The 27,710-nt window shown below is 44.0% G+C and overlaps 1 protein-coding gene across 1 annotated transcript; it reads left to right on the top strand.

Annotated features, from left to right (window-relative positions):
• The first annotated feature begins 724 nt into the window (after positions 1-724).
• Positions 725-27,422, top strand: cltca (clathrin, heavy chain a (Hc)). The gene is made up of 30 exons (XM_076020088.1): positions 725-1,038; positions 7,185-7,392; positions 9,799-10,067; positions 10,155-10,316; positions 10,411-10,524; positions 10,904-11,077; positions 13,537-13,734; positions 14,408-14,608; positions 14,916-15,068; positions 15,319-15,441; positions 16,281-16,418; positions 16,551-16,715; positions 16,812-16,992; positions 17,508-17,671; positions 18,696-18,821; positions 18,920-19,062; positions 19,186-19,420; positions 19,513-19,635; positions 19,870-20,015; positions 20,116-20,299; positions 20,398-20,590; positions 21,077-21,234; positions 21,337-21,609; positions 22,006-22,323; positions 22,519-22,650; positions 22,781-22,891; positions 22,987-23,157; positions 23,270-23,491; positions 25,432-25,507; positions 26,024-27,422. Exons 1-30 carry the CDS (start codon positions 997-999, stop codon positions 26,158-26,160), a joined length of 5,040 nt encoding a protein of 1,679 aa, XP_075876203.1. The 5' UTR covers positions 725-996; the 3' UTR covers positions 26,161-27,422.
• Positions 27,423-27,710: the final 288 nt, after the last annotated feature.

The raw sequence follows: 27,710 nt of genomic DNA, 5'->3' as shown, positions 1-27,710 counted from the left end.
AGATTGTGGATGTAAAAAGGGGAAATGATAACTGTGTTGCACACTTCATTCAACCGATATTGCACAAGTATGAGCAAAAACTATACTCCCATCTTAAAAACATTAAACATCAGTGCACACAATTTTTAAACCAAGTTTAAAAAATATATGTATATGTTCCAGCCATAACGCAAAACTGGATGGAACTGGTTTAAAGATTTATGAATGAATGAGAATTGCTATCAATAGTGGGAAAAGCAAAAAGAGCCTCACAGCTTTGACTCACAAAGAGAATAAACACACTGAAAGCATTTGAAATTCGTCCCAAGTAGATTTATTTATTTTTTTTATTTATTTATTTATTTTTTAAATGTTATGAATATAAATGTATGAATGTAGCTAAAAGTCAAATTGCTGGTTGGGGTGGGAGTGCACTGATTGGTTGGAAGGAACAAGTGTATCATACGTAGGTCTGACGTTAATTTACAAAGACGAATGATGTGGCAAAAATCAAAGGGCGAAAAGAAAGAAAAGTAGTACCCCTTCTTTGTTACTTTATATGATTTGACTATGTTTAACCGTTGTGCTATTGCTCTGGAACGTTTCAGCGAAATCCACACATCATAAACTATCCGTTATATTGCGGTGAATATCGTAAACGTATACTTTATTTAAAAAAAAAAAAGAAAAAAAAGTGGTAAGTGCGTATTCCTCCGCCCTGTTCAGTGCACTTCCATTTCCGGGATGTTTTCTCTGCTGACCAACCTCCACCGCCATTGCAGGTCCGGGGAGTCGGTGTAGTGGCAGTTAGTCGTTGGCCAGGGGAAGCCGTCAAGTAACAGCGAACGACGAATTACGCAAATAACAACAGGCCGGCAGGACACTCAACAACACATTTTTGAATAATTCCAGTGTAACCTTAGACTAGTGGCTCCCTGGCAGCCCGGCTAGGATCTGAGAATAGCAGTAGTTTGTTAGCATTAGAAGAAACCGGAGGAAAGTGAGAGAGGAACCGCCATGGCTCAGATCCTGCCGATTCGCTTTCAGGAGCACCTGCAGGTACGTGGATGAATGAATTATTATTGTGTTGGTAAAGTTTGTCTGTTGGTTCAAATCACCATCGGATACTTCGTGCTCCCAGAGACATTTTCAAGTGAATGACTGCTAACCGGCTAAGTTAGCTTTCTGAAGCTATGCTAACTAGCTTGACTGGGTGGATGACGTTTATCTTAGTTAGCATCTAGCTCTGTTGCTAACTCTTGATTAGCCACCAGTGTTGATAACATGCATGACGGATGCAGAAGGATTATAGCAATTACCTGGCGTCATGAGTGAGTTTTAGGACTATTAATGTGTCACTGACAAGAAAGTCTGTCTTCGACAAAGTGTTTGGTTTTTAGCGGAGTTTCACAGCTAAGATTATGACGCTACAGTCTGTCACCCATAATGCGATGTAGGTCATAAATATTAGATGAAGTCATACTCGTTTACCTGGCGCTATTTGGAATCATTTACTTACCATTGCAGAGAATAACGACTTTATTAACTCTCGAATATAACAAATGTCGTCATGTAACTCCTGTGTTTCGCGATTAAAACATACAATTTTGATAATGATAATTACTGGCCGACCTCAGGAGGATGTCACGCTGGCTGGTTGTAGAAATGGTCACGTGATGAAAGGGCATGTCTGACAGCTATCCAGTTACCGTTATGAATGATGTCTCATTTTGTGACAGCGTGACATGTTCTTCACCGTAGAGGCTAACAGGTGCTTTCTACGATGCAGCACCTTACACTCTCGGCCGTCCCTACTCATTGTTTTAAATGACCACAACAGAACTGATACCCGCTGAATCTGCCTGTTGGTCAGGTTGAGGAACAGCAGGTTGAGCAATAGATCAATGATTTTGACTTGACGTTCTTGTCAAGCTTCAGATGAGAAACACGACAACGCTCTACAGGGAGACTGATTTCTGATTTTGTTTTCTAGTCTTTTGTAAATATACAAATGGTATATTATTATTAATATTACAGTAAGAATATATAGTTGTAGTACAGGACAGAGAGCAGAGGTCAGACTTTCAAGTGCCTAAAACGTGTCTTGTTCACCGAAGATTCAACTGAGAGGTGTTTGAGCTCGGGTCACATGGTTTCCTGCTGCTAAAGCCTTTCCTTTCCCCCTGTTGTCTCGATAGACATATGGTATTGTGTTGTATTGTTGAAAATAGTTTTGTGGTTTGCATGTACAGCTTTAAAATGTCTGTTAAAATGCTTTTTGTTCTCTTATAATTGCATTAGAACTATGCATTTAATTGAGTATTGAATTTTGATTTGTTGTATGGGTGCTGTGGGCCTTCACAAAAAATTGTATGTTGCCAAAGGCAGCAGGAATGTTTTGTTGAGCCTTTGTCGTGCAGGAGTGGGACTAAGAAGCTGAAGGGACATTGAGGAATTCCTGTGCACACTGCACTATACAGTGAAACCAGTCATTAATTTGCACCTAAGGAAAAGACTTCCTTACGCATGCTGCTTGTGATATCATCTGCTGGACATCTCTTCCACATACATCTCTCATATATAAATTCAATAACTGGTAGTTTGTCTGCTTCTGCCACTTATGGTAAATCCTTGGATGTATCCACTGCCAGACTCTTCTTCAAATATGGTTTATCTGTTATTTGTGTCTCTGGGCCTTCACAAAGGCATGGGCTAATCTCCCAAGGGCTCCTTCTCAGTACATATCACTAATGCATGACCCGCATATGCTATTTCATGCGTGTTCCACTGCTTATATCGCTTGAGCAGATTGTGCCAAATCTTTGCGGCCTTGTTTGTCCACGCGTGGAAATCCCTTGGTGTGTTTTGGCTCGCTGCAGCTTATCTCTTACCACAAAAGGAAAGTGAATTCACTTACCTGGGATCACAGTGTCGCGTCGCCGTGATATTGATTTTAGCAATATCATGCCACGCTAATATAATACCTTCACACTGTTGTTTTAGCTCATACATGCGGCTTTACTCGCTTTTTCTCCTCCCTTTTGCAACAGCAAGTTGTCGTCTCATGGTGAAGAGCAGTGTCACCCTGTCCAGATGTTAGATCATTTCTCTGTTAATTCATCCATTATTGGCATTTATTCAATAGTAAAATAAGAACCAATTGTTTAAACGGTCAGTTTACTTTCTGAGAGTTTAGAAAAACATAGAAAATCATTAGAATTTTAATTTAAAGTCCGGTATCTTCTACGATAAGCACAGCAGTAGTGGAGCTGTGGTTGTGTAGGTGGCACCCCTGCCACCTCGTGGTCTTGCTGAGCGTTTGCATATAAATGGTGTGTAGACCTTCTCCATGTCAACGGAGCTCGCACTGAAGCCTTTGTAAAGGAATTTACCCTCGTCCATACTTTGACTGACTCTGCCCCCCCACCCCCGACTTTGCAGTTTGCTGTTCTGTCTTCCTGTCAACTTGCAAAGCTTGCATTTTCATCTGTCATCCATTTGTGTAGTGAAGATTAGACTTCAGAACCATAGAACTTATATTGCAGTGGTGACAAATAAAATAAAATAAAAAAAATCACACAGGTTAGCTTTGCCAGAGAGTTCTTGTGCTCTGCTGTCAAGGTGTAATTTCCTGAATTTCCTACAGAATGTAAAAAATAATCCTTCTGTATTCTATCAAACATCATTTTTCAAATAAACATTATTGTGATTTCTGGTGCCAACTTGCAAGCACTGTTGATATTTTGTAGAGCATAAATCATCATATAAATGATGTGAATGTGTGATTATTCAGCTCACCTTTTGCCCTCTGTTAGTAATGACGTGTTTCTATACAAAGTTTTGTAAGCATTTACACACCGTAGACGGAATGGCTTTCACAACATGCCGTTACTGAAGCCCTATGAGCAGTCATACATCACACAAGCCTGTGTTGTGAAAATAAGTAATTGTTAAGGTAACAATTAAGTATTTGAAGCCGCTGGCAGTTAATAGCATTACAGTAGATGCGGTTACGTATGAAATGCAACAGGATGCTCGCGGATTGACGCTGTCAGTTGGGGGGAGGTTGAAGATGGGATTAAGTCTGACTGCGCTGACTCTGACTAGATAAATCACATATGGCTTTGAGTAAAGTTCAGTGGAGTAACGCAAGTGAATGCTCGAACGTGCTTGTAACTGCAGCGTGACTGGTTGGAAGGTCAGGGATCGCCCTTTAGCTTACGAGGCCTGCAGGTTGCACTTTGATCTATGTTGGTTACTATCAGCTGATATCTCATGACAGGCTGAGGATATGGATTCGCTGAACACTTGACATTCTGCTGCGCTGCACGCATTCAGGGATACTGCCAGTAGTTTTGGCTGCGAAGGAAACTGCAGTCCCATAACGGCCTCAGCAGAAGTGGCCCGGGAGCAGAGATGGATGGGATCCAGAACCGCAGGCATTCCTTCCTGAAGAAAAAATCCACCCCTCCCCTGTCTCTTATCTATTATTGGTCACATGTCTCCGTCATTGTCACATGATCACGGAGGAGGACTAACTGGGCAGGCCTGTTGTTTCAGTCCTTGTAGACAATGGCTCCCTAGTTTCCTGTTGTGGAGCTCTCCAGCAAAGCGCTGCAAGCCTCAGCACATTACACTGCACATCCTTCCCTGTCTTTCCTTGAACTTCACATGTGTAGGACACACAAAAGTGCTTTTTATGCTGAGCCAGACTGTTTTCCGCGAGGCGAGTGAACGCAGGTTAAATCAACAGATGAGACTCTTGTGAGGTCTTGAGAATGAGTTCAGTTCTGCTGGTGATTGGACAGGAAATCTGTCTGACTGACACGTCAACCTTTAAGCTTACATTTAAAGTCATTAGCATAGCTGGCATCCAATGTCTGTCATGCCATTGTGTTCATGATTTCATAAGTGTATTTTTATTTTTTTCAAATTGGTGCATGAACATGATTTCAGTGTCATTTGAAATCATTTTGACTCATTTTTTTATCATTATCTTCCAGTCCGACTGTTGGTCTTCTTAAAATTCCTTCTTAATTTTTTTGTAAAAAAAAAGAAAGAAAAAATATTGTATTGCATTGTATCTTTGAAGTTTATGCCAACAGTTAAAGGTAGCAACACATTCCAAAACAAACCCCACAAAATAATTTTCCCACATTTCTTCAGCTGGTTTGACCTGCTTTCACCCAGATTCTCTTCTCCTGAGGTCACAGTAGCGGTAGCCTGGTTTGCTTTCCACAGCAAACGGGTCCGACAGATCCAACTGTGGTGCCTTTTGGTCCAAATGTCTGGCAGGGCAACATCTCCCTGTATGTTCGTATGTTCCAATGCTGACAGAGATGCACCATGTCAAGCACTGTCTCCCTGTCCTGTCTTTCAAGGCCTCTCTAACTATGTAGTAAAAGGCCTCTCAAAATAGGAAGTAGATGAGAGACGTAGTACACTGGTGGTGGTGGTGGTGGTGTGTGTGTGGGGGGGGGGGTTGCATAACAGCAGCGGGCAACCCTGCTCTGCTGATGAATTTGCAGACACACCTTTGTCTGGGTTACACAGATTAGAGAGAGGATTCAGAGGAAACACAACCTGTTTCTTCAAGAAGAGCTGTGTTTTGTGTTTAAAGTGTGGTGTTTTTGTGAGAGCTGCCTTGCTGTCTGAGATTTGAATGAATATTGCATCTGTTGTACAGGCGTCCCTTCCTGTCATTGACCACTATCAGAGGCTTGAAAGCAGTAATAATGTCACCGCATGATGTCACCCCCTGTAGTTAGAAAAAATACAGTGACACGCTTTTGAAAATAAGCAAACTGCAACCTGCCCCTGGAGGACGGCCATAGCTCTGTTTTTTGTATTGCTCATTCATTATGGTGTATTTGGGCAAGGAGCAGGTTTACGCACTTGTGAAAGAATGTCGGTGTGGCCGTCTGGCGAGGGGCGTGGCCTCTCATTGATAAAAGGTGCTCCCTCTTTGTCGGGGGGTTCCTGAAACTACAGCTTGGCTTTGGTGATAAGAAAGGACTGGCCAGCCAATTTTCGAGCTCATGTCGAGGCGCGACGATAAAACCGTCGAGCCTCGACATGAACATGGACGCCTCACCGCTGCGCTCGCCCGGCAGCCCATGTGAGCAGAGTGGCAGGGTGTCGCAAAGCAAGTATTGATTTGTTGGTGCTTCAATCATTCCGTGTGATGCGTAAAACAGTGAAATGTGTTCCAAGGAAGAACACTCGGGCAATGAAAATGTAACTTTGACTCTTCTGTTCTGTTCGCACACAATTAGTTGTCATTTTCACCTGTTTTGAGCTGTACCTTCACAGACTTTGACTGTTTTAAGTTTGAAATGAATTTTAAATAGATAATCCTGTCAGCCTGTGAATATGTTCTTGCTCTTCCTCCTTGATACACTGACCTTGCACCCCTCTGCTACAACACATTGGTTGGTGTTGCCATTTTGTTGTGGACTTTTCACCAAGATGCACGGCCTCTACTTGTACCGGAGTCTTGACGCTCTGCCATCAGGAGGTGAAGCAGGCAGGATGTTGTGTTTTCAGCCTTAGCAGTGACTTGGGCTTGCTGCAGAACTCGCTGGTTTTACATCTGCAAAGCATTTTGCACTGAAACCCAGTCATTTGTTCCTGGCATGCCGGGCTGTCTTATTTGACTGTATTACAGTGGCTTCATAGACAGACATGCTCTGGTCAAGAGTTTTGGGGCCGAACGCTGGCATCTAAATGACCATTTGACACCAACTTAGGCATTTGCATTACATTGTTGGATTGTTTCTGTTGCAAGTAGCGAATTAGTCGTCAAATGTAAGACGCAAATCTTGATCTTGATGAGCTGCTAGTCTGACTGAAACGTTTGTGTTGTGCAACACGGTAGTGGTTCCCCTTTGGCCCACGCTCGGGAAGAAAATGGCATTAGGCAATTCACAGCTAAAATCTCTTCTCCAACTGCTCACTCAGTCAATCTATGACCCTTTATTATGTTGACTCTTCATATAATTACTGTACACAATACTATTATCCGACCCGTGTTTGACAAACACCTGTTAGTTTCACCCTTTCTTTGACACAAACTCTCGAAACCTCCTTTTCATTTTCCCACCAGAGATGAGAGTCCGATGCCAGTGTGCCGTAACATGACGCTAAATGCCATTTGCAGAAGCATCGGCCAACGGGCTTTCGACCTTCTCTCTTTTGTCTCTCAGCTCCAAAACTTGGGCATCAATCCGGCCAACATTGGCTTCAGCACCTTGACCATGGAGTCGGACAAGTTCATCTGCATCCGTGAGAAGGTGGGCGAGCAGACTCAGGTGGTGATCATCGACATGGCAGACCCCAACACGCCCATCCGCAGGCCCATCTCTGCCGACAGCGCCATCATGAACCCTGCCAGCAAGGTCATAGCCCTGAAAGGTAAGGCAGCTGGCTGGCGTCACAGCGGCCGTGTTTCCCCTCCCGGCTTCACTCTGCAGACACTGTAGAAACTATCCAGGAAACTTCACAAGGCAAATATAGGACGTCGGTGTACTTTAACCTTCCGTGATAGACTTGCAACATTCAGTTTTTTTTCTCTCCATATATGCGTGTTATTTTTTAAGATTTTTAAAATATGTATTAATTGAACTTATTTGCATTGGTTTATGTCCATACATGTCCAGCTAGTTCTTACGGCTCAGTGTGCATTTGTTTTTCTTAACATTTGTTCTGTAGATATTCAAATGTAGCATATTTTTAATTATTTCTGTCCTACAGCATCCATGATTGTTTTGACTTTTTGTTGTTGTTTTTGTTTTTGTCTTTTCTATGTTCTTTTTTTTGTTTTACTGCTTTCTTATGTATTTGCAGACGGTGAGTTGAATTTTAACTACTTTGCTGTGGAAGTAAAATCCTGTTTTATGAACATAAAATCATTTCCCAGTCAGTGCTGTTGTGTTTAGTAGACAAACACGTGAGCCTGTGCTGATAGCAACAGTCAGAGCTTCATGTTTCATTGTAAGCCAGGTCTATGTAAGTGATTGGCGTTTTCGCTTTAACCATTGATTCATCCCATCCAAACTTTTAGACCTGCATTTACGTCTGGGACATTTGGTGTCTTAAAGTAAACAGGATTTAGCTTCCGCAGCCTTAAGCTTGCTGCCATTTCATCATTATTACGTATTCAAGTGATTTAGAATCTGTTTGACTTGTTTTATACCATGAGTAAAAACTGATTTCATTTTAATTCACTCTCATTCAAAATTCATGTTTTGTTCCATGCTGATAAAGAAAAAAAGTTATCGGTCCGAATCTGTTGTTGAAGTTCTGACAACCCCTTGGCCTTCACAACCAAACACTGTTTGCTAGAGGAAGTCGCTTACTTCAGCCTGATAACCTGAATTAACCAGGTCCTAATAGGCAGTCATCCCACAGAGAGCAGCACTTAGGGCTTATTATTCAGGCAGCTGCATCAGTGCTTTATTACGCCACACCTGAATAAATTATAGCAATAATTGTGACCTGAACATTTGCAACATGTTGACGTCCTTGCAAATCATCCCATGGTCCTAGTGTATTGTCCGATTACACTGGAAAAGTCATGTACAAACAAGGCTGTAATTGTATGCAGAGTTCCATATCCAGAAAAGTTGTGCGGACTCCTTTCTCAGCCTCCTGTGAGGTGTAGAGTCGGTGTATTGACCCCCCACCCCCACCCACCTCCTTTCTCCACCATCCTCTCCTCTGTAGTTTACCTTCGTAATGCTCCTTTGCCAACCTTGTTGTGAGAAGGTAGAGAGTAACTCTTTCATGTAGCCGTGACTGAAGGACAAGTGCAAAATGTAAAATGCACCAACTAGTCTGACACGTTAACACGACTCAATGAATAACATCTGCTTGGTTTTTGAAATTCGGTTGCTGCTATTTGTGGTCCATGCACCACATTGGTGATGGTACTCTGATTACTATGGGCTTTGATTATTCTTAGTAGTTTTTTTCATATACCTTACTTTATTTTTTTTTTAATAAATATTGAATCATGATAAGCACAATAAGAATGTCACACAGCTTATTAATAAAGCTTAAGCTCACTAAATTAACACCAACTAATTAATATTTGTGACAGGTGAGTGAATAAACTTGTTGTGTCTGATCTGTAATAAGATCCCAACATTTTTAATGAAAAGTGATTACAATTAACATAATCATGGTGAAAACCCTTGCCTGCTTCTTATTTACCAAGACTTTCTTCTGTAATTCGCCTCTGTGCATTGGTAAATTTCTGCTAATCATCTTTTAACTAAAATATGGGTATTTTCCTCTTTATGAATTTTTTCTGTGCCTTATTTCCACCTTTTTTCCGTGTCTACTCTGAAGAAGGGTCTTATATTGTGACAGACTTATAGTCAGTATAATTGAGTACAAAGAGGTGTCCGTTTTAAAGAGCATAAGCACATAACGTAAATTTAAAAATACTTTGAACAAATATTTGAGCTCCAGTTTATTCTTGACCTTAGGGTTAGGTTTTGTTAGGTTTAATTGAACAACAATGAATATACAGGCTTCAAAGAGCTTGCTGAAGACAAACGTAATTCCCATCCTATCACAGTTGTCCCACTACACTTCAGTTATGAGTTCACTTTTGACCGCAGCATGTCTGGCTCCCCTTTTCTATCAGTCATGGTTCTGTTGCTTGATGATCACTGTGCCATGACTGCCAATTCCTGAAAATTCAAGTTTCCGTTGGAATCTGGTGTTTCTGCTCCTGTCAGTGTTTCTAAAGACCGGCTGCTGTGCTAGAAATGTTAACACTTTCTCCCTCCTCCGGCCTGCCGTCTCCTCCAGCCGCCAAAACTCTTCAGATCTTTAACATTGAAATGAAGAGCAAGATGAAGGCGCACACCATGACGGACGACGTGACGTTCTGGAAGTGGATCTCCCTGAACACCGTTGCACTTGTGACTGACACCGCTGTGTACCACTGGAGCATGGAGGGCGACTCACAGCCTGTGAAAGTCTTTGACCGACACTCCAGCCTGGCAGGCTGCCAAATCATCAACTATCGCACTGATGCCAAGCAGAAGTGGCTCCTGCTAATTGGCATCTCCGCCCAGGTGATGTGATATCCGCGTTGCGACGCAATGCTAGCTTGTATCTGCATTCTTCATGTGTTGCGTTGTATGTTTTGTTGCCCTTTTCAGCAAAACCGGGTGGTGGGAGCCATGCAGCTGTACTCTGTCGACAGGAAGGTTTCCCAGCCCATTGAAGGCCATGCAGCCAGCTTTGCCCAGTTCAAAATCGATGGCAACACAGAGGAGTCGACCCTGTTCTGCTTCGCTGTCAGAGGCCAGGCTGGAGGGAAGGTGACTGGCTGACTTCTGTAGTCAATTGTAAGAAACACTCTTTGTTGGTGTGTATCTCAACTGTTTTTTTGTTTTTTTTGGCCCCCCTCCGCAGTTGCACATCATCGAAGTGGGAACTCCACCAACTGGCAACCAACCTTTCCCAAAGAAAGCAGTAGATGTGTTCTTTCCCCCAGAGGCCCAGAACGACTTCCCTGTAGCCATGCAGGTGAGACCTGAGCTCCACTCGCTCTCTTCTAGCTGTCCCATTTTCAAAGAGATGAAATGCTACAAAATGCATTAAGGCCTTTATAAGACTGACACGTTCCCACAGAGACTCAGTGCTGTGTGTCTCTACATGAAGTCTGTATATCATCCAGCGGCATTGATGGCTTTTTACCACTGTGTTCTTTATTTGTAAGCCTTTTCTGAAGTTTTTTAATAGGTCAAGTTAATGAAGATGCCCACTGCTCAGTACTCTTCTGTTCTGTTCCTTTTTGTGCCTCTCAAAAATGGGTCGACACTCTTATTTTGTAAATGCACCTTTTTTATCTTTTATTATGAGTGTTCATTCATTCATTCATTCATTTATTCATTCATTTTCACAGATAAGCGCTAAGAACAACGTGGTTTTCCTGATCACCAAGTACGGCTACATCCACCTGTACGACCTGGAGACAGGCACCTGCATTTACATGAACCGCATCAGTGGCGAGACCATCTTTGTCACCGCTCCACACGAGGCCACGTCAGGCATCATCGGTGTCAACAGGAAAGGACAGGTAGGATTTTCAACCGGCATTCACCATAACTGCGTACTTTTGGTAACATTAAACTGTTTCCTCGCATGTCAGGACACTTTACAAAACTGCCAAAAGGCAATTTTGCTTTCAAATGTATTATTTTCTTATATCAGCCATCACAAGAAAAAGGACAGTTCACGCAAAGAAACAAACTTTAAGGTTGTATGTTGAACAGGTAATGATAACAACAGCCTCTTGTTTGTCTATCATCATGAGGGCAATCTTAGACTTTGTCTGGAGGCATTATGAATAATCCAAGGTCTAGTGTTTCACACAGTTAGAGGGAACACTGTTGTGTCTCGACGTCTTTTGCAAAGCTGAGCCAGAGAGGAGAACCAGATCCGGCCTGCTGATGAATAATTTTTCAGCCAGGCCACGCACGGCATGAATAATTGAGTGCAGGGAGGAAAGCTGATCTCTGGCAGGGACTGATCTCATGGTGCGACGCACGCGCGTGTGTACATGCATCACATGCACACAAGCACGCAAAAGGATGCGGTCGTTAAAAAGAGAGGCTGCTATTCCACCCAGATCGTTCCTCCAGTTGAGGGGACTGTTTAATACTGCTGTGACCACAGGATCAATACTGTCAATAACTGTATTGGGAAGCAGATACTACATAAACCATGGCATGGTGTCTAGTTTTTCTTTAGAGAGCTGCTGCTGTCACTGGACAACACAAGATGTCGTATGAAGGAAAACAATCAGGGTTGCTGATGTTCAATGAAACAATGGTGTTGTTTTCACATATGTTTACAGAACAATTGGTGAAGGGTCGAACTAAATTCATTTCCCACAGTCGTGCTTTAAAAAAAAAATTAAAAAAAACAATCTTGGGATCCTTGTGTGTGGAGTTTGTGAAACAACACCACAGAAGTAATTATTGGTTTACCAAAGATTTGTGCTGTAGCTTATCAGTGGTGAGAAAATCAGCCTGGTTCTGACCTGCCAATAAGCTAAGACTCTTTACTGGACTGATTGAAAAACAAACAAAAAACACATTGCTAGAAAAAGCTCAGTGCTAAAATTTCTCTTAAATTGAAAAAATGTTCAGCTTGTGAATCAACAAGGGAACTCTTAGTCATCGTGGTGGTTCTGCACAATTAAAATTGTGAAAAACAGCCGCCTGCACCTTTTTTTTTTACTCTAATTTCATTTTCTTTTTAAACTATTTTTACTGTGCCTGCTATTCCAGTCACCGTCCCCTTTCTTTTCTTCGTGCTCTTCATTGGAAGCCACTGATTTAGACATGAACCCACAAGTCAGACCATCGATTTGTCTCCTGCGGCTGCGAACCAGAATAGGACTTTGTGTGTTCATAGAAGTTGGCCTGACGGCGACAGGCGGTGTGTAAAAGCTGCAGCGGCACACAGCCGCTGGCCACACATCAGAGGAACAGAGGAGGGTAAAGGTGAGGGAGGAGGTGGGGAAAGGGTCGACCGTTCCTCCAGCACGTGATGTGAAGTGGGAGGCACAGCCTGGTGCCCTGGATACACTTGTGCCCGCCCTCTCAGCCAGTCACAAGCCTTATCTATGTTACTGGCTCAGTCCTGTAGTTGTGTCAGTCTGTCTGACAATATCTAGCATGGCTTCTTTCTTTGTTCTTAATGAAATCTTAACGGGCTCATGCTGCCCATAGTTTTATTTGACAAATTGACATTTACGCTATAATAAAAATAATGTGGTGTTTTTGGTTTGCAATGACAGTTGACTTGAGTCAAGTTCAGAACGCCGTATCTTCACTAACTTGATTTATTCTGCTTTTCCTCACTTTATTTACTTCCAATTAGTTCATTCAAATGATAGTGAGCACTGCTTTAGTGACAGGGAGAATGGCTTCTAGTGACCCGTGTTAAAAGCTGGGCCAGTGACCCTCTGGGCTCGTTTGTCGAGTGGCCTGCATTGGCTGCCTTTCTCTGGAGATACCCCACCCCCTCCTTAGTCCAGCTCTCTCTCCCCTTTCTGTCTGTCAGATGCCAGACTGTTCACAAAAGCCATGCGTAACACTGACCCACTGATAATACATTAGCATTCAGCAGCCACATCCCATTACCAGGCAGGAATAAATGGACTTTAATGCCCTTTTTTACATTCAGCCAAGCTTCCTCACTCTGGTGCTCGAGGCTAAAATTTGGGTCTTTGATGCTGCTGCTTTGGTAGGAGCAAAGAAGTGTTTGTGTGAGCAGCGCTATTCTTTGTTGGGAAATATAAAACAATTTTCATTTTTGTAATTCCTCCTAACAGAAAAATGTTCTTTATTAGGTAAATGCTTTTTTCTAAAATGACTCAAAAAGTATTCTTTCCTCATTTAATGGTAAGGTTTCTTTAATTATGATGGAAATAATCTGTTAGTCACTCTCAATTGTCGTGTTTGCGAGTCTGACCCACAGCATATTTTATTTCTCTTTTTAAATAATGTTATTTTGCTTGGAACACAGGTGCTGTCAGTCTGCGTAGAAGAGGAAAACATCATTCCCTACATCACCAACGTGCTGCAGAATCCAGACCTGGCTCTCCGCTTGGCTGTCCGCAACAACCTCGCTGGCGGCGAAGAGCTCTTTGCACGCAAGTTCAACAACCTGTTTGCTGCTGGCAACTACTCCGAGGCTGCCAAGGTCGCTGCCAATGCACCCAAGGTACTTAATCAACTCGCATTTCAATTAATATTCCTCTGAAATGGGCTCACAGGGCTGCAAGCGCTGCACATTTTGGGTAATTTTGACATTTCCAAACCAGAGTGGGTGTGCGTAAGCAAATTCCGCAGACTCTGTGAGATTCTGGGTAGATCCATGCATGGAAGCTGGTTTGTGTTAACCACGGCACTGCAGAGAAGCCGTATGAAAACTTGAAAAGTGGCCTAGTTTTCTGCACGACAGTTGTGGCAAGTTGAGGCTGGCTTGACGCACGTTGTATGACCCACTGGCACTGTGCACCCCGGCATCGAAACCAGGACTGCGGTGCAATCAAATTGACTACTTAAAAGCTAAACTGATCATTTTGAGTCAGATGGGAAACCAATTAGGAACGTTAACAGTGTTAGTTATCTGATTAGCCATTGTAATGTTATCAAGTGATGAGTTAACCCCCTGCTGTTTGCAGACAGTAAGCTAATACTTCATCAGCAGAGATCAGTTGCAGCATCCTGCTCCAGTTGTGGTGACTTGTGTGACAGTTTCCTTCCCGAGTTTTACCGTATTTATGATGTAACACACATGCTACTGTCCATTCATAGTTATTTATTAAAATGTATTATCCATTTTTATCATTACATTAAGTTGTGCTCACTTTGAGGCTCGTCTTTCTTTTCAGGGTATCTTGAGAACCCCAGACACCATCCGTCGCTTCCAGGGCGTCCCAAACCAGCCAGGCCAGACGTCCCCCTTGCTGCAGTACTTTGGCATCCTGTTGGACCAGGGCCAGCTCAACAAGTTTGAGTCCTTGGAGCTTTGCAGGCCTGTCCTCCAGCAAGGACGGAAGCAGCTTCTGGAGAAGTGGCTGAAGGAAGACAAGGTACTGCAGATCTCCATCTCGGCCTCAGCTGCCAGGGGGAGGTTCTTCCGGAGTGGCCTGTTTGTTTATATAGCTTGCCTGTTATCCTAAGGCATGGAGGAACTTTAAGGCTCTTATATTTGGGTGGTTCCCTGCAGGAAACAACAGGGAAAAGTAACATGCATTGACGCATGTCGCCTAGTTTGACTGTAGCTTGTTCTGCTTTATTTGTTTTTTTCATTTATTCTGCTGCTACCAAGTGGTTTTCACTCCTTGCATTGTAGAGTTTATTGCTTACAGTGCCTATGTTACTTGCTTTGTCTTTCAGCTTGAGTGTTCAGAGGAACTGGGTGATCTGGTGAAAGCAGTGGATCCCACCCTGGCACTGAGTGTCTACCTAAGAGCCAACGTTCCCAACAAAGTCATCCAGTGCTTTGCGGAGACTGGCCAGTTCCCCAAGATCGTACTGTATGCTAAAAAGGTATGTTTTCTGTGTATGACATTTACACTTGAAAAAAAATGTAATGTGGAACACTTTGAAAAAAAAAAATGTTTGTCTTGTTTAATAATTGTTTTGAATGTATTACATATGCATATTTGTTTTTACAAAATTAAATATTTCCTACTTAAATTTGAAAGAGATGAATCTTTGTGTTTGAATTCAGATTCAAACCGCAGCCCGAAAAGGTAATCTTGACATGGATGAACTTTTAACAACACACTGGTTTCAGGTCGGCTACACTCCAGACTGGATCTTTCTGCTCCGAAATGTGATGCGGATCAACCCTGAGCAGGGCTTGCAGTTTGCTCAGATGCTGGTGCAGGATGAAGAGCCACTGGCTGACATTACACAGGTAATAATGAGTTCTTTTCTATTTCTATTTTTCTGTTATCAATAAGTTGATAAGTAATTTGATTACTTGAATAATCCATTTTGTGTTTATCCTTCATCCAGTACAACTTTACACTGTTTTGTTTTACAGGGACTTTTATTTCCACTGCACAGCACATTTGTTACTTCTGATTCTGATAGCTTAGGTAGTAAAAACATTGAGGGAACAGCATGAAAGTAAAGTAAAAGAGCAAAACAAATATATACCAAAGAGGTGATTGCTGCAGTCTTCTTCTGCGCGTTTGCCTCGACTTGCCCTTGAAATTGGAAAAAAAAATGGTTTGGCTGAGTCACATAGACATTCAGCAGCATCTGTAAGCGTCAGCTATCCTGTAATACAAAGGAAATGGACTTCTTTTTTTGCTTCCTGTCGGTGCAGACGCGCTGCACGGCAGATGTCAACTGCTGACACAGCCTTTCTGCGTTGCCTAAAGGGCTAACTAAGCTTGTACGGAACCAGAGTTTGAGGAAAAGGGGACATTGCATCACAGTCCTTTCTTAATCTTGGGAAGATGCAGTGTGTTATTGAGCCACCCATTGCAAGTGGATTTAGTGCAGCTTAAAGACGTGTTGTCTTCTTGCCTCTAGTCTCTGAGATGCTGAAATGTAGTGAAAATGTGCTTAGCGTTTTAAACTTAGGGTAGATTTACATGTTGCATGGTAGCAAAATGATGAACAGAATGTGAAATATGTTTTTGTGGTTTGTTTGTTTTTCTCCAAAATAATGTTTTTTGCGTTTCTAGCAAACATGACCTTCTTCCCTTTCATCAGTAACATTCTGAACATCATATACTTGTCTAGATCGTGGATGTTTTTATGGAGTACAACCTGATCCAGCAGTGCACCTCCTTCCTCCTGGATGCTCTCAAGAACAACAGACCATCAGAAGGACCTCTGCAGACCCGCCTGCTGGAGATGAACCTCATGCACGCTCCACAGGTAGACACATCTTTTGAACATATAAAAACAACAAAACAAAAAAACCCTTAATCCTATGGGGAAGTAAAATAGCACAACTGCATTGCACTTTTGAGGGATGTGAAGTATACATTGCTTCATGTTTTGCTGCAGGTTGCAGATGCTATCCTGGGCAACCAGATGTTCACAAACTACGATCGTGCACACATCGCTCAGCTCTGTGAGAAGGCTGGATTGCTGCAGAGGGCTCTGGAGCACTACACCGACCTGTATGACATCAAGCGTGCTGTGGTGCACACACACCTGCTCAATCCAGAGGTAGGCTTCACTTTCATTGTGATATCCTGTGTTTTTTTTGGTCTGGTGAATCGGTTGTATTCGTCTCACTCACAATGTGTCCGTTCCCCCTTCCAGTGGCTCGTGAATTTCTTCGGCTCCCTGTCGGTGGAGGACTCTCTCGAGTGCCTCCGAGCTATGCTGTCCGCCAACATCCGCCAGAACCTGCAGATCTGTGTCCAGGTGGCATCCAAGTACCATGAACAGCTCACCACGCAGTCTCTGACTGAGCTCTTTGAGTCTTTTAAGAGCTTTGAAGGTTAGATCCCGAATATTTTAGTAAAATCTTGCATTTATTTGTTTAAATTGCAATTCAGACAATACAGAAAGTCTGTATTTTTGTTTGCTATACTGCATGCAGGCTTTTGTCTTTTTTAACCAAACAAATTCCTGGAAATAATGGGGTTGATGGGGAAATTTGAATGTCTTCCCCTAAATGGTGTGTGTGTGTGTGTGTGTGTGTGTGTGTGTGTGTGTGTGTGTGTGTGTGTGTGTGTGTGTGTGTGTGTGTGTGTGTGTGTGTGTGTGTATATGTATATATATACATATACATATACAGTAAATTACAAGAGCTCTTGCACATTAGCTGTAATCATATATCTTGTCTTAATAATACTGTAATCAGAACCACAGGATAAAAACACTACAATTACGTTAAGGTCAAGATTTTGCCCATCAAAGGTGTTCAATTACACCCCTGCGTATGGCTGCATCCATATATAGCATTTATACAGGTGTGCTTCATTTATAATCGAGACTGTTTGCGTCTTTCAGGTCTGTTTTACTTCCTGGGCTCCATTGTGAACTTCAGCCAGGACCCCGAGGTTCACTTCAAGTACATCCAAGCTGCCTGCAAGACAGGGCAGATCAAAGAGGTGGAGAGGATTTGCCGAGAGAGCAATTGCTACGACCCTGAGCGTGTCAAGAACTTTCTCAAGGTATTAATCTTTGTCATCATAGTTGGTGGGGACAACATGTTTCCCTCATCAGTTTTCACACACTGTGTAAAACCATTGTGGTTTTTCAGGTTTCTTTTTCTCAAGGCTTTCCTTTTGTTCTAATTCTGACATTTGAACCATCCCTGTTGATTGGAAGTTTTGTCAATATGGGCAGAACCCAGCTCATCTGCCTGCACTGGTTAAAAATGTTGAACAATCCTAAATGTAGTCAAATATTTTGTGCTTCCCTTCTTTTGTCTTTGGAATTATCAGGACATGTATCAGGTAAATCGATCCTTCCTCATCATTTAGGACTTCCCCCTTCCCTACTTGAGTCCATCCTAACCAATCCCGTACCTTTCAGCACAGTTGTGAAACTGGGATTTGTATCAGGTGTATATGCATATACACCACAACCCACATACAAAAAGCGGCGAAGACGGCGCTGTTCTAGCTTCATATACATGGAATAGTCTGAGTCGTGATTTGGTGTTGTGTGCTCTTGTAGAGTGTTTAAGTTGGGTTCCGTTATTAAAGGTGTCTGTTGTGTGAGTGTATAATCTTGTAATAACGGTGTAAAAGTCAGTCTAGCATGTCGTTGGATGATATGGACCAAGAGCGCAATCCCAGTTTTAGACTCCTGTGTAAGTGTGGGTGGCTACAGTGTGCGAGTACAGCAAAGTACTGTGGTTAAGAGCTTGTTAGCAAGCAGTGCTGCCTAGTGGTGACCTGTAAACCTGCTGGCACTAAGTAGTTCATCATATTTTTTGAGTCATATTTTTCCTGTGTTACCTGTAAATGTAACATCCATTTGTTGTAGTGACATAGCTGTCTTCCCCCACTTATAACTGTATCAGATGTGTAGTTGAATTGGAAAATTCCAAGTCAAATTTCAGTATCTGACAACTGTGAAGTGTCAGAGCCCAGTCTTATTGCATTAGAGTTGAACATGTCTCTTTTGTTCCCCAAAGTTTCATCATATTAAATGCGGTCTCTTCTTTTTATCAATGTGTGTGCCGGACAGGAAGCCAAACTCACTGACCAGCTGCCGCTCATCATCGTCTGCGACCGTTTTGACTTTGTCCACGACCTGGTCCTCTACCTGTACCGCAACAACCTGCAGAAGTACATTGAGATTTACGTGCAGAAGGTGAGACTCACTGGAGGCCGGAGACTCGCGCCGCACTCCGCCGTTGCCCTGTAGAGGTGAGCGACCTGATGACACTTCGTCATTGACGTGCGTTCCAGGTGAATCCCAGCCGTCTGCCCGTCGTGGTCGGTGGTCTGCTGGACGTGGACTGCTCCGAGGACGTCATCAAGAGTCTTATCCTGGTGGTGAGGGGCCAGTTCTCCACCGACGAGCTGGTCGCCGAGGTGGAAAAGAGGAACAGGTACAGCACTTTGCTATTTCACGTTGCCCTTTGAGCTCAGGGTTTTACCCATTTAAATACGCACTGTTATGAAGATGTCATTAAACAAATATTAATTCTTCTGTTCTCCTCCTCCCCCGACAGGCTGAAGCTGCTGCTGCCATGGCTGGAGTCTCGCATTCACGAAGGCTGCGAGGAGCCAGCCACCCACAACGCCCTGGCCAAGATCTACATCGACAGCAACAACAACCCCGAGCGCTTCCTGCGGGAGAACCCGTACTACGACAGCCGCGTGGTCGGAAAGTACTGTGAAAAGAGGGACCCCCACCTGGCCTGCGTCGCCTACGAGAGAGGACAGTGTGACCAGGAGCTGATCAACGTGAGGATGCCGTTTGTCACGTGCACGATGTGCTTAAACATCAGCACGCTGGAAGTTGACGGTTATTTTATTTATAATTTCCTTCTCATCAGGTCTGCAATGAGAACTCCCTCTTCAAGAGCTTGTCTCGCTACCTGGTCCGCCGCAAAGACGCTGATCTGTGGGCCAGCGTGCTGCTGGAGAGCAATCCCTTCAGGAGGCCCCTCATTGACCAGGTAAAGTCGACACGCAGTCACTCTACTCTTGATCTGATGCAACAGCACGCAGCAAGACTCAGATTGTTTCTAGCCGTTGCTTGTTTCATGAACATAAGTAATTTATGTTGTTTGTTTCCGGTAAGACAAAGCTTGTATGCAGCTGTGGAGAGCAGGACTCTGAAGAGATTTTAGTCCAGAGAGATTCTCTATGTGAAGCTAAAATGTCAGTTGCATGATTGTTTTTTCCCTCAGGTGGTGCAGACAGCCCTGTCAGAGACCCAGGACCCCGAGGAGGTGTCAGTCACGGTCAAGGCCTTCATGACTGCGGACCTGCCCAACGAGCTCATTGAGCTGCTGGAGAAGATTGTGTTGGACAACTCCGTCTTCAGTGAACACAGGTATTTGACCTGAATATTGGATTGGATATTTTTCGTTGAATATTTAAACTGAAAATAGGAAGAAGAAAAAAAACCCTGATCTTGTGCCTCTCTCTTCCAGAAACCTGCAGAACCTGCTGATCCTGACGGCGATCAAAGCTGACCGCACACGTGTGATGGAGTACATCGGCAGATTAGACAACTACGACGCTCCTGACATCGCCAACATCGCCATCAGCAATGAGCTCTTTGAGGAGGCCTTTGCCATTTTCAAGAAGTTTGACGTCAACACCTCTGCAGTGCAGGTCAGTGCTTTTACTGTGGAGCTGTGTCACTCTTACCTCTCAGACTAACTGACCGAGCCAGAATTAAGTCTCCACATTTTTGCACATTATGAACGTAGGTGCTCATTGAGCACATTGGCAACCTGGATCGTGCCTACGAGTTTGCCGAGCGCTGCAATGACCCAGCCGTGTGGAGCCAGCTGGCCAAGGCTCAGCTCCAGAAGGAACTGGTGAAGGAGGCCATCGACTCGTACATCAAAGCCGACGACCCCTCTGCGTACATGGAGGTGGTGCAGGCTGCTGACCACAGTGGTGAGAAGCTGCTTTACTTCAATTGTGAATGCAGGCACTAATGCAGGCTTGGGCAAACGTTTTCAGTGGTGGGCCACAATGGGTTCTAAAATGTGACGTAGGGGCCAGAGCGGGAGCAGATGGATGGAGTGTTTTGGTGACCCAACTCATAGGAGGAAAGAATATATCATGGGTTATGTAGAAAGCACGTGCTTTAGTGTCATGGAGGAATTGAAAATGAACAAAAGCGTTACCAGAAAATATGTCTTTAAACACTGAAAAAGTTCGTAGCAGTAGTTTGCTCATTTCTGCCCTAATGCTTTAAACTCCATCCCCTATTTTACCCTCGGTCATTGAAGCCAGGAACTTTATATCCTTACCCATTGGCAAACTGTAGGTCTGTTGATGCAAGTCAGAGACACACATCATACTGTGGTTTAAAGTTTTAGTTGGGGCAGCGTTCCTTTAGAAAACTAACACTACCATCATATTGCCGTCATGTTCCAGGAAACTGGGAGGATCTGGTCAAGTTCCTCCAGATGGCTCGCAAGAAGGCCCGCGAGTCGTACGTGGAGACGGAGCTCATCTTTGCTTTGGCCAAAACAAATCGCCTGGCTGAGCTGGAGGAGTTCATCAACGGACCCAACAACGCTCACATCCAGCAGGTATTCACCAAACACACTCACGAGGCAAACCGTGTGGTCCAATCGCATCCTCTTTTTTTTCTTTCTTGCAATTGACTCGGTTCCGTCACGTCCGTCGTGCAGGTCGGCGACCGCTGCTACGACGAGAAAATGTACGAGGCCGCCAAGCTGCTGTACAACAACGTCTCCAACTTTGGACGCCTGGCGTCGACCCTGGTGCACCTCGGTGAGTACCAGGCCGCCGTGGACGGAGCCCGCAAGGCCAACAGCACCCGCACATGGAAGGAGGTCTGCTTCGCCTGTGTGGACGGCAAGGAGTTCAGGCTGGCCCAGATGTGCGGCCTCCACATCGTGGTGCACGCCGACGAGCTGGAGGAGCTCATCAACTACTACCAGGTAGGAAGCCAAAGAGCACGTTTGGAGGGGTGATTTTACTGATGTTTACTTCTGTTTATATTATTATGATTCTATATTATATTATAATGGTATCGTGTCATGTTTGCGTTCCATTGTTTGCAGCTAATTATATTATATTGTATAGTACTGCAGAACACTTTAGTTACCCTAATCCGCAATTTTTAAGATTTTTAACTTGTCTTATTGTAAAACTTATATCTAACTGCCACTTTTTAAATTCTCTTTTTTACACTTTGTTTATTCCTTGCATGCACAATCATGTCGGATTTTGCCACATCAACTTTTCACTGCGATGTAACGTGACATGTGACAAGGTCTTTGAATCTTGGGTGGTATTTTGTAGTTGATGTGTCTTGGTTTGGTTTTCAATCTCAGGACCGCGGCTACTTCGAGGAGCTGATCACCATGCTGGAGGCCGCCCTGGGCCTGGAGCGCGCTCACATGGGGATGTTCACCGAGCTGGCCATCCTTTACTCCAAGTTCAAGCCGCAGAAGATGCGCGAGCACCTGGAGCTCTTCTGGTCCCGTGTGAACATCCCCAAGGTCCTGAGAGCAGCGGAGCAGGCTCACCTCTGGGCCGAGCTGGTCTTCCTGTACGACAAGTACGAGGAGTTCGACAACGCCATCATCACCATGATGACCCACCCCACAGACGCCTGGAAGGAGGGCCAGTTCAAAGACATCATCACCAAGGTGAGGAACCAAACATTGGTTGGATCTTTTAGAAATATTCTTCTCTCATCATCACCAGCTGTGTCCATACAGTTAAAGGCAGAACAGTGCTGCAAAATGAAAACGTGAAAAAGTAATTGTGTTGTATCTCAGTCTTGGTCTTAATGCCTCGTTAGTAATTGTCTGTTTTGTTTTGTTCTTTTGCAACCTCTGCAGGTGGCCAACGTGGAGCTGTACTACAAAGCTATCCAGTTCTACCTGGAATTCAAGCCCTTGTTACTGAATGATTTGCTCATAGTGCTTTCCCCCAGGCTGGACCACTCCCGCGCTGTCACCTTCTTCAGCAAGGTACATCTCCATCGCACTGAGTTGGAGACTGAAATGAGACTTTCAGTTTTTATCACAGGGCCTCCTAACAGTTTGGCCTACACTCCAGTTTAAGATTTGTGCCATAATGATTGAAAATGTGTGTCCACAGGTGAAACAGCTGCCCTTGGTCAAACCGTACCTTCGCTCAGTACAGAACCACAACAACAAATCCGTCAACGAGGCACTTAACAACCTCTTCATCACAGAGGAGGACTATCAGGTGAGATGGAAGCGCTTTTTATTTATATGTGTATTTATTTTTATTTCAGTCTCATAAATGTCAGTCTTGACAATGTTACCTCGCCGTCGTCACAGGCTCTGAGGTCATCAATAGATGCCTACGACAACTTTGACAACATCTCGCTGGCCCAGCGCTTGGAGAAGCACGAGCTGATTGAGTTCAGGAGAATCGCTGCCTACCTCTTCAAGGGCAACAACCGCTGGAAGCAGAGTGTGGAGCTGTGCAAGAAGGACAAGCTCTACAAGGTCCGTAGTCCCCCCCGCCCCCGCCCCCCTTTGATTATTGACGGGTATTTCGCACGCTGGCTGAGAGCGACTGTGGCCGAGCCCTCACGCGTCTTGTCTCGCCACCCTGCAGGATGCCATGCAGTACGCGTCGGAGTCCAAGGACATCGAGCTGGCGGAGGAGCTGCTGGCCTGGTTCCTGCAGGAGAACAAGAAGGAGTGCTTCGCCGCCTGCCTGTTCACCTGCTACGACCTGCTACGGCCAGACGTGGTGCTGGAGACCGCCTGGAGGCACAACATCATGGACTTTTCAATGCCATACTTCATTCAGGTCATGAGGGAGTACCTCAGCAAGGTGGGTCCGCCTGTCTCGTGTCGAGTCCCGGCCAATTGTGACCTAATCCCACGCAGCACTGGCGCCGTGTCGAGGCTCAGTGGTCTGAACCTGCTGCTGACACTGGGGAAGTCTGTCAGTTATGCGGCCTGTTTGTAGTTACGTAAAGCAACCCACAACTGAGGACATTCTTATAGGACAGGATGTTCCTTCTCTGATCCTTTGAGTTTTCTTTAGATTTTTGTCTCTTTCACTAAACACACATTTTGACAACAAATTACAGAATAAAGGCATCCTGCGTGTTGGCCAAGTCACTTTAAATGCCCAAAATACAAGGGGAGGGTAGATGGGTTTTCCTTTGACTTGACAGTTGGAAATTGTCAAAAACATACCCATAATTCTCAGCGTCATGTTTCTCTATGCTTCACCTCTTCTCTTCCAGGTTGAAGCAATTAAGCAACAGGTGAAAACTTAAACGCTCTGTTTTTAATTTCTTTCGGCTCGAATGACTTGTGGCCTTGAGTGTGCATGGTTTCAGACACACGCTCACTTCCAACACAGGCGTCGCTGATTTGTTTTAGTGATTTTAAACGTGTACTTCCTGCAATCGTTTCCCAAATTGACCACGGCCCTGATCTTCCGCGTCTTGAGAAATGAACCATTATTCTGATAAAGCTTAGTCATCAGGAACAAACAAGTCCGATGGGTTGGGTTGTTGCTCAGCTGAATGCTGCAGAAAGTGAATCACCATGACCCCAATGCACTGGAAACAAGGCAGGAAATACAACTCACTCATGTCATGTCAGCGTTAAAGGATGAATGTATAGGAGAGGCTGCGTTCAGAGGCCTTTGAATTGTTTCAGCCAAGCCCCCTCAAATAAAGAACATGTAAAGTAGTTATGCCGGTTCTTGAAGCTGGAGAGTTAAGTGACTCAGCAGCAGGGAGTCGGTCAATGATTTCTTCTGGTTGGTTTGTTGGAGACGACGCACAAGCCGCCGCTGTGTTTAGTCACTCAAGCCGTTGTAGAAAAATATTTGTAACCATAGAAATTGAAAAAAAAACCCCACTTAAAATACAACCTTTATTTTTTTAATATATATTTTTTCCATATATCTTCCAAGTTATTTTTTCCACAACCGATGACACTGCACAATGTGAAACCGTATGATTTTAAAAGATTGCTGTGTTGTGATGTATTAGCTGGTTCCAAAGTTATTTTCAAAAGAAGCATGTTTGCATTGAGGCGTTGCATCAGGCTGCTGTTTGTGCCTGGCTTCCCGTACAACGCACTGAATTGTCAGCAGTTGCCGGCCTGAGACTCAGCACTACCTCCCCCCCTCCCTTTCCCACCAACCCCTCCTCCACACAGTGCATATTAGTGCTGCAGCCTGTTGCTCACTGCCGGCGGTGGAACACATCCAGCATGGGCCAATTTGTGTTGCCATGAAGCTTCAGCTTATTGGAAAAGAAATGAATAATTAGGTGTGGGTAGAACTTAGAGACGAGACAAGTAGTTTTCACCACACAAGCATGACGGGACTGGACAGTTAATGCACTCGTGCAAGATGCAAAAGTGCGATATGGGGAATTCTTTATTGTTGAATGCTCAGATGATGATGCTTCTCTAAAAAAACAGTAATGACTTTTTTCTAACCTGTTATTTATTTTATTTTATTTTTATTTTTTTATTTAATAGCATCTTGTATGGGATTACTTGGTAGAATTATTTAGGCTTACTTGAGTAAAATAAATGCACGAATGTGATATTTTTCAAGACGTCGCACTCGATAAGAAGTGCAGAAAAATGCTGTGTGTTGGGACTACGGTAGCTCCAATCCAGGACAGCTGTGTATTGCTACTGTGTCTAATAGTTTGGTTTGGTCTTATCGCTATCATCAGTATTTTGTTTTGCAGATTGCGTGTTTCTCCTTTTAATGGCTACCATGTCTCTGCACTGCAGGTCGATAAACTAGAAACCTCAGAGTCCGTAAGGAAAGAGGAGGAGCAAGCAACAGAGACGCAACCCATCGTCTACGGTAATTGTCTGCTACTCCCGTTGAGAAGTATTGCACTGTGAAAGAAGAGATGGAAATATCCTGCAAGTCCTGATTTAAACAACAGCAACAACAAGCAAGACAAATGAGCCGAGTAACCCTGTCAAATGTCTTTCCAAATTGCGTTCAACACATTTTTGCAAGGACTACAGTATTGAAATGTTTCAGGGTGCATCAGCCAAATGCAAAGTTGACTTGACAGCCTGCCGTGCGTCGTCGCTCCCCGATTGCAGCTTTTACTACCGGAGAGAAGATGAGAAAGGGAGAAATCACACACGCTGACTTCCAACTTTGGCAGGAAGCAGCGTGCGGTCGAGCAGGAACAGGAAGCAGTTGATTGAGAAAACGACTCGTCAGTTCCTTTGCTAGATTTGAGATAAAAACAAGTCTTTTTTAACAGCGAGTCGCATGAAAACCAAAAGTGTGGAAGTGCGTCCGGGCAGTTTTAGTTCAAAGTGGTCGCCGTGGCTGAGGTTCCCTGTGCTCTCTGCGTTGCAGGCACACCCCAGCTGATGCTGACAGCGGGCCCCAGTGTCCCCGTGCCCCCTCAGCAGCCGTACGGCTATGGCTACCAGGCGCCCCCTGCAGGATACAGTCAGCCGGTACCTCAGCCGGGCTTCGGCTACGGCATGTAAAGACCCCGACCCCGACCCCGCTCTCTCCACATTGCAGGCTGGAGCTACACCATCCATCCATCTTCCTCCCACAGTCCTTCACCAGACACCACACCATGATTGTCTCCCTCCGCCCCCTGCAGGGGGCGGCAGAGAGAGTGCAGACAAACATTTTTTTTTTTTTTACCCCCTCCTCCCCTTTTTAAACTGTCATGAAGGACTCAGTTTTATGATTTGCAGTTTGTTATCAGAAAATAAGATTTCACCGCAAACTTTGATTTTTCTCACATTCCATATTGACTAGGTTAATTTTGCTTCTGTCCATTTTATTTGAATGGGAAGTGGTTTGTGTACAACGGGAGGGCTTGTGGGGACGAGCCCGAGTCTTCTTCATAGCTGAAAGAAAAGGTCTGTTGTGAAGCATCTGATTTGCACTCTGTAGTGAGAAGAATTAATGTAGAGCCCTTTTCCTTTTTGATGTGTGTGACCAGCTTCTTCTGTCCGACTGTAAAATGCATTTAATTATTGTATATTCAGACGCAAAAAAAAGGAAAAAAGAACCTATATTCCTCCTCTTTCAAAGAACGTGAGACATCCACGTCCACGTCCACGACCACAACCCTGAAACACTAATAATGTACCAGTCGTGTTCTCGTGCACACTCTCACACTTCAGGGTGGTTTCTTAGAGAGAGAGAAAAAAAATCCCAGAGAATATTTTACATGTGATTTAAAGGAATGTTTCATTCTCTCCAGCAAAGCCTTTCGCAGGACTCTCCATACAAGTTTGAATTCCGATGATTGTTTCTTGTGCTTTCAAAAAAGTGCTCTAACGCTGAGACCATTCCACCTCAGGGGAGACTGCAGACCTGTTTGACCAACATGACCCCACCCCCAAACCCCAACCTGGGCCCTGCTACGGTTTGCTCGCACCCATATTCACTTTGGGTTGCTGTCATTGAGGGTTAAGGAGAATATCTTTTTTTCTCACTCAACCCTCTTCATGTCCTGCTAAGGGTGTGGCCTTTAACCTCTTCCAACCCGCTCATCCTTTCTCATGTAACAGGACTCATGGTAATTTTGAAGTTTTTATTAAAGGCTTGCGTGTATACAGGAAATCAATCATTAACTCCTCTGAACTTATATTCTTATCCTAATTACCTTAGATTTAAATTGTGCACTTAAAATACTTGATTGTGCATAATCAGGATTATAATGAATGAAACTGTGGTTTTGTTTTCCACTTATAAAAAAAAAAATAAAGGCTTCTTGTTTGTCAAGAAATGTCTGAGTCTTACGTTCACTGTCAGTTGTGGGAGAAAACGAGCTCAATATGTCCAATATTCTGCATATTGAAAGCCAATACACATCACATGCTTGGTTGTATGTATGAAATGTTTGTTTCATAAAAGTAAGTGAAAAAGTATGAATGAAAAATGTCTTTCATTCCTCCCTTAAGACACGTAGGGTATTAGAGTGAACCCTGACCAAAAGCTCACGTCATAAAGATTAGTAGTGAAGCAGGAAATGCTAGTTTGCTGAATAGTTGAGAAGTGATACATCCTCACTGCT

The sequence above is a fragment of the Nelusetta ayraudi genome, unplaced genomic scaffold (genome assembly GCF_046127955.1).
Source record: "Nelusetta ayraudi isolate G7.1 ecotype Tasmania unplaced genomic scaffold, CSIRO-AGI_Nayr_v1 ptg000011l, whole genome shotgun sequence".
In the NCBI taxonomy this organism is placed as follows: Eukaryota; Metazoa; Chordata; class Actinopteri; order Tetraodontiformes; family Monacanthidae; genus Nelusetta; species Nelusetta ayraudi.
The sequence above is the reverse complement of the archived record's forward strand: the minus strand, read 5'-3'. Positions and strand labels throughout refer to the sequence as shown.

Coding starts and splice junctions, on each gene's coding strand:
- cltca (XM_076020088.1), top strand. CDS start 997: ATGGCTCAGATCCTGCCGATTCGCTTTCAGGAGCACCTGCAG. Junction 10,525..10,903: donor ACTTCCCTGTAGCCATGCAG/GTGAGACCTGAG, acceptor TCATTTTCACAG/ATAAGCGCTAAGAACAACGT. Junction 16,716..16,811: donor CACACCTGCTCAATCCAGAG/GTAGGCTTCACT, acceptor TCCCCCTTCCAG/TGGCTCGTGAATTTCTTCGG.